Source organism: Sinocyclocheilus rhinocerous, unplaced genomic scaffold, assembly GCF_001515625.1.
Source record: "Sinocyclocheilus rhinocerous isolate Xijiao unplaced genomic scaffold, SAMN03320098_v1.1 scaffold3916, whole genome shotgun sequence".
Lineage (NCBI taxonomy): Eukaryota > Metazoa > Chordata > Actinopteri > Cypriniformes > Cyprinidae > Sinocyclocheilus > Sinocyclocheilus rhinocerous.
The window spans coordinates 92,959-96,661 of record NW_015643503.1 but is presented as its reverse complement, the minus strand read 5'-3'; the positions used below and the strand labels follow the sequence as shown (position 1 = coordinate 96,661).

Genomic DNA, 3,703 nt, shown 5'->3' with positions numbered 1-3,703 from the left:
AGACAGATAGATAGACAGATAGGTAGATAGATAGACAGACAGATATACAGACAGATAGATATATATACAGACAGATATACAGACAGACAGATAGACAGACAGATAGATAGATAGATAGATAGATAGACAGACAGATAGATAGGTAGATAGATAGATAGATAGATAGATAGGTAGATAGATAGATAGATAGATAGATAGGTAGATAGATAGATAGATAGATAGATAGGTAGATAGATAGATAGATAGATAGATAGGTAGATAGATAGATAGATAGATAGATAGGTAGATAGATAGATAGATAGATAGATAGGTAGATAGATAGATAGATAGATAGATAGGTAGATAGATAGATAGATAGATAGATAGGTAGATAGATAGATAGATAGATAGATAGGTAGATAGATAGATAGATAGATAGATAGGTAGATAGATAGATAGATAGATAGATAGGTAGATAGATAGATAGATAGATAGATAGGTAGATAGATAGATAGATAGATAGATAGGTAGATAGATAGATAGATAGATAGATAGGTAGATAGATAGATAGATAGATAGATAGGTAGATAGATAGATAGATAGATAGATAGGTAGATAGATAGATAGATAGATAGATAGGTAGATAGATAGATAGATAGATAGATAGGTAGATAGATAGATAGATAGATAGATAGGTAGATAGATAGATAGATAGATAGATAGGTAGATAGATAGATAGATAGATAGATAGGTAGATAGATAGATAGATAGATAGATAGGTAGATAGATAGATAGATAGATAGATAGGTAGATAGATAGATAGATAGATAGATAGGTAGATAGATAGATAGATAGATAGATAGGTAGATAGATAGATAGATAGATAGATAGGTAGATAGATAGATAGATAGATAGATAGGTAGATAGATAGATAGATAGATAGATAGGTAGATAGATAGATAGATAGATAGATAGGTAGATAGATAGATAGATAGATAGATAGGTAGATAGATAGATAGATAGATAGATAGGTAGATAGATAGATAGATAGATAGATAGGTAGATAGATAGATAGATAGATAGATAGGTAGATAGATAGATAGATAGATAGATAGGTAGATAGATAGATAGATAGATAGATAGGTAGATAGATAGATAGATAGATAGATAGGTAGATAGATAGATAGATAGATAGATAGGTAGATAGATAGATAGATAGATAGATAGGTAGATAGATAGATAGATAGATAGATAGGTAGATAGATAGATAGATAGATAGATAGGTAGATAGATAGATAGATAGATAGATAGGTAGATAGATAGATAGATAGATAGATAGGTAGATAGATAGATAGATAGATAGATAGGTAGATAGATAGATAGATAGATAGATAGGTAGATAGATAGATAGATAGATAGATAGGTAGATAGATAGATAGATAGATAGATAGGTAGATAGATAGATAGATAGATAGATAGGTAGATAGATAGATAGATAGATAGATAGGTAGATAGATAGATAGATAGATAGATAGGTAGATAGATAGATAGATAGATAGATAGGTAGATAGATAGATAGATAGATAGATAGGTAGATAGATAGATAGATAGATAGATAGGTAGATAGATAGATAGATAGATAGATAGGTAGATAGATAGATAGATAGATAGATAGGTAGATAGATAGATAGATAGATAGATAGGTAGATAGATAGATAGATAGATAGATAGGTAGATAGATAGATAGATAGATAGATAGGTAGATAGATAGATAGATAGATAGATAGGTAGATAGATAGATAGATAGATAGATAGGTAGATAGATAGATAGATAGATAGATAGGTAGATAGATAGATAGATAGATAGATAGGTAGATAGATAGATAGATAGATAGATAGGTAGATAGATAGATAGATAGATAGATAGGTAGATAGATAGATAGATAGATAGATAGGTAGATAGATAGATAGATAGATAGATAGGTAGATAGATAGATAGATAGATAGATAGGTAGATAGATAGATAGATAGATAGATAGGTAGATAGATAGATAGATAGATAGATAGGTAGATAGATAGATAGATAGATAGATAGGTAGATAGATAGATAGATAGATAGATAGGTAGATAGATAGATAGATAGATAGATAGGTAGATAGATAGATAGATAGATAGATAGGTAGATAGATAGATAGATAGATAGATAGGTAGATAGATAGATAGATAGATAGATAGGTAGATAGATAGATAGATAGATAGATAGGTAGATAGATAGATAGATAGATAGATAGGTAGATAGATAGATAGATAGATAGATAGGTAGATAGATAGATAGATAGATAGATAGGTAGATAGATAGATAGATAGATAGCTAGATGGATGCGCATGCTCTGAGGCTCGTTCATGAGGAGTTGCGCATTCCTGTCTCCGAGAGCGGTTCCGGTTGGGAGGGGCTGGAGGGGGGTGCAGGGAAGTTCTTGTTGTCATGGCAATAGTTTCCTCAGCGCATTCGAGCAGACAGCAGCGACAGATCTTCAGAGGAATATAATAAACACGCGCAGGCAATGAAGTCATTGTTACGCTATCGGTTGCCACGGCGACATCCATGAGAGGGCGCTGCGCAAAGGGGCGGAGCTCGCGTCCTGACGCACGGCGGGGGCGTGTCCGGAGCGCGCGCTGCGCGTCCCCGCTTGTTGTTCCCGCAGAGAGGGCAGAAGATGGCGGCCGTGTCGAGCGGTGCTGCCGCCGCCGGGATACCGAACCCGAACGCGAACCGAGCCGCCGCGGCGGTTGTCGGCCGCCCGCCCCCCGTGCGCGTCGGCTACTACGAAATGGAGCGGACCATCGGGAAGGGCAATTTCGCCGTGGTCAAACTCGCCACGCACATGATCACCAGAGCGAAGGTGAGCGACACTATCGCCGCTTCAGACCCGCGGAGACACCGATGCGGCCTGCGTCTGTGTAATACTGTGTAGATTGTGTGTAGATGCGCGCGTGTGTGTGAGTGCATAAGTGTGTGTGTGAGTGTATAAGTGTGTGTGTGAGTGTATAAGTGTGTGTGTGAGTGTGGGTTGGTTGGTTGGTTAACAGTAATCCAGGTTGTCTTATTGCAGCAGTGATGCTGTTGTGGGAGGAGAGAGATAGACAGAGACGGTTAGATAGAAAGGGTTAGACAAGCAGAGAGAGAGAGAGATGTATAGGTAGAGAGAGGCAGAGAATGCTTTGTATTAATTTTAATCTGTTTGTGTATTATAATCATCAATCTGTTCATTGCTCATGTACGGGCCAGTGAAGCTGATTTGAGTTGAACTGAATTGATAGATAGATAAATGGACAGACAGAGAGACAGAAAAAACACACTCACACACTCACACACACTCTGACACTCTCACTTACACATACCCTTGTCATTATACAAATTTATGTCCTCATTTGTCACAAAAACGCACACACACACACACACTCACACGCACACGCACACACACACTCTTATACACACACACACACACACACACACACACACACTCACTCACACACATGGGTGTTATGGGTCCAGACGGGCCGTTTGTGTCTGGTCTGTGATGATTCTCAGTGCTTGTGATGTGTGTTCATAATAATCAGAAGTGCATTCAGACAACACGTGTGTGTGTGTAGTGTTGATCTTTGTTCATCTGTGTGTGTATGTGTGTGAGAGAGAGTGTGTGTGTGTGGTGTGAGTGTGTGT

At 37.3% G+C, this 3,703-nt stretch overlaps 1 protein-coding gene across 1 annotated transcript in view; it reads left to right on the top strand.

Moving 5' to 3' along the window:
• Positions 1-2,642: 2,642 nt before the first annotated feature.
• sik3 (SIK family kinase 3) overlaps positions 2,643-3,703 on the top strand; it is a 36,376-nt gene continuing 35,315 nt past the window's right edge. Inside the window, exon 1 of the mRNA XM_016574770.1 lies at positions 2,643-2,882. Coding sequence (XP_016430256.1) covers positions 2,697-2,882 — 186 coding nt within the window. The 5' untranslated portion in view covers positions 2,643-2,696. The remainder of the gene's footprint in view (positions 2,883-3,703) is intronic.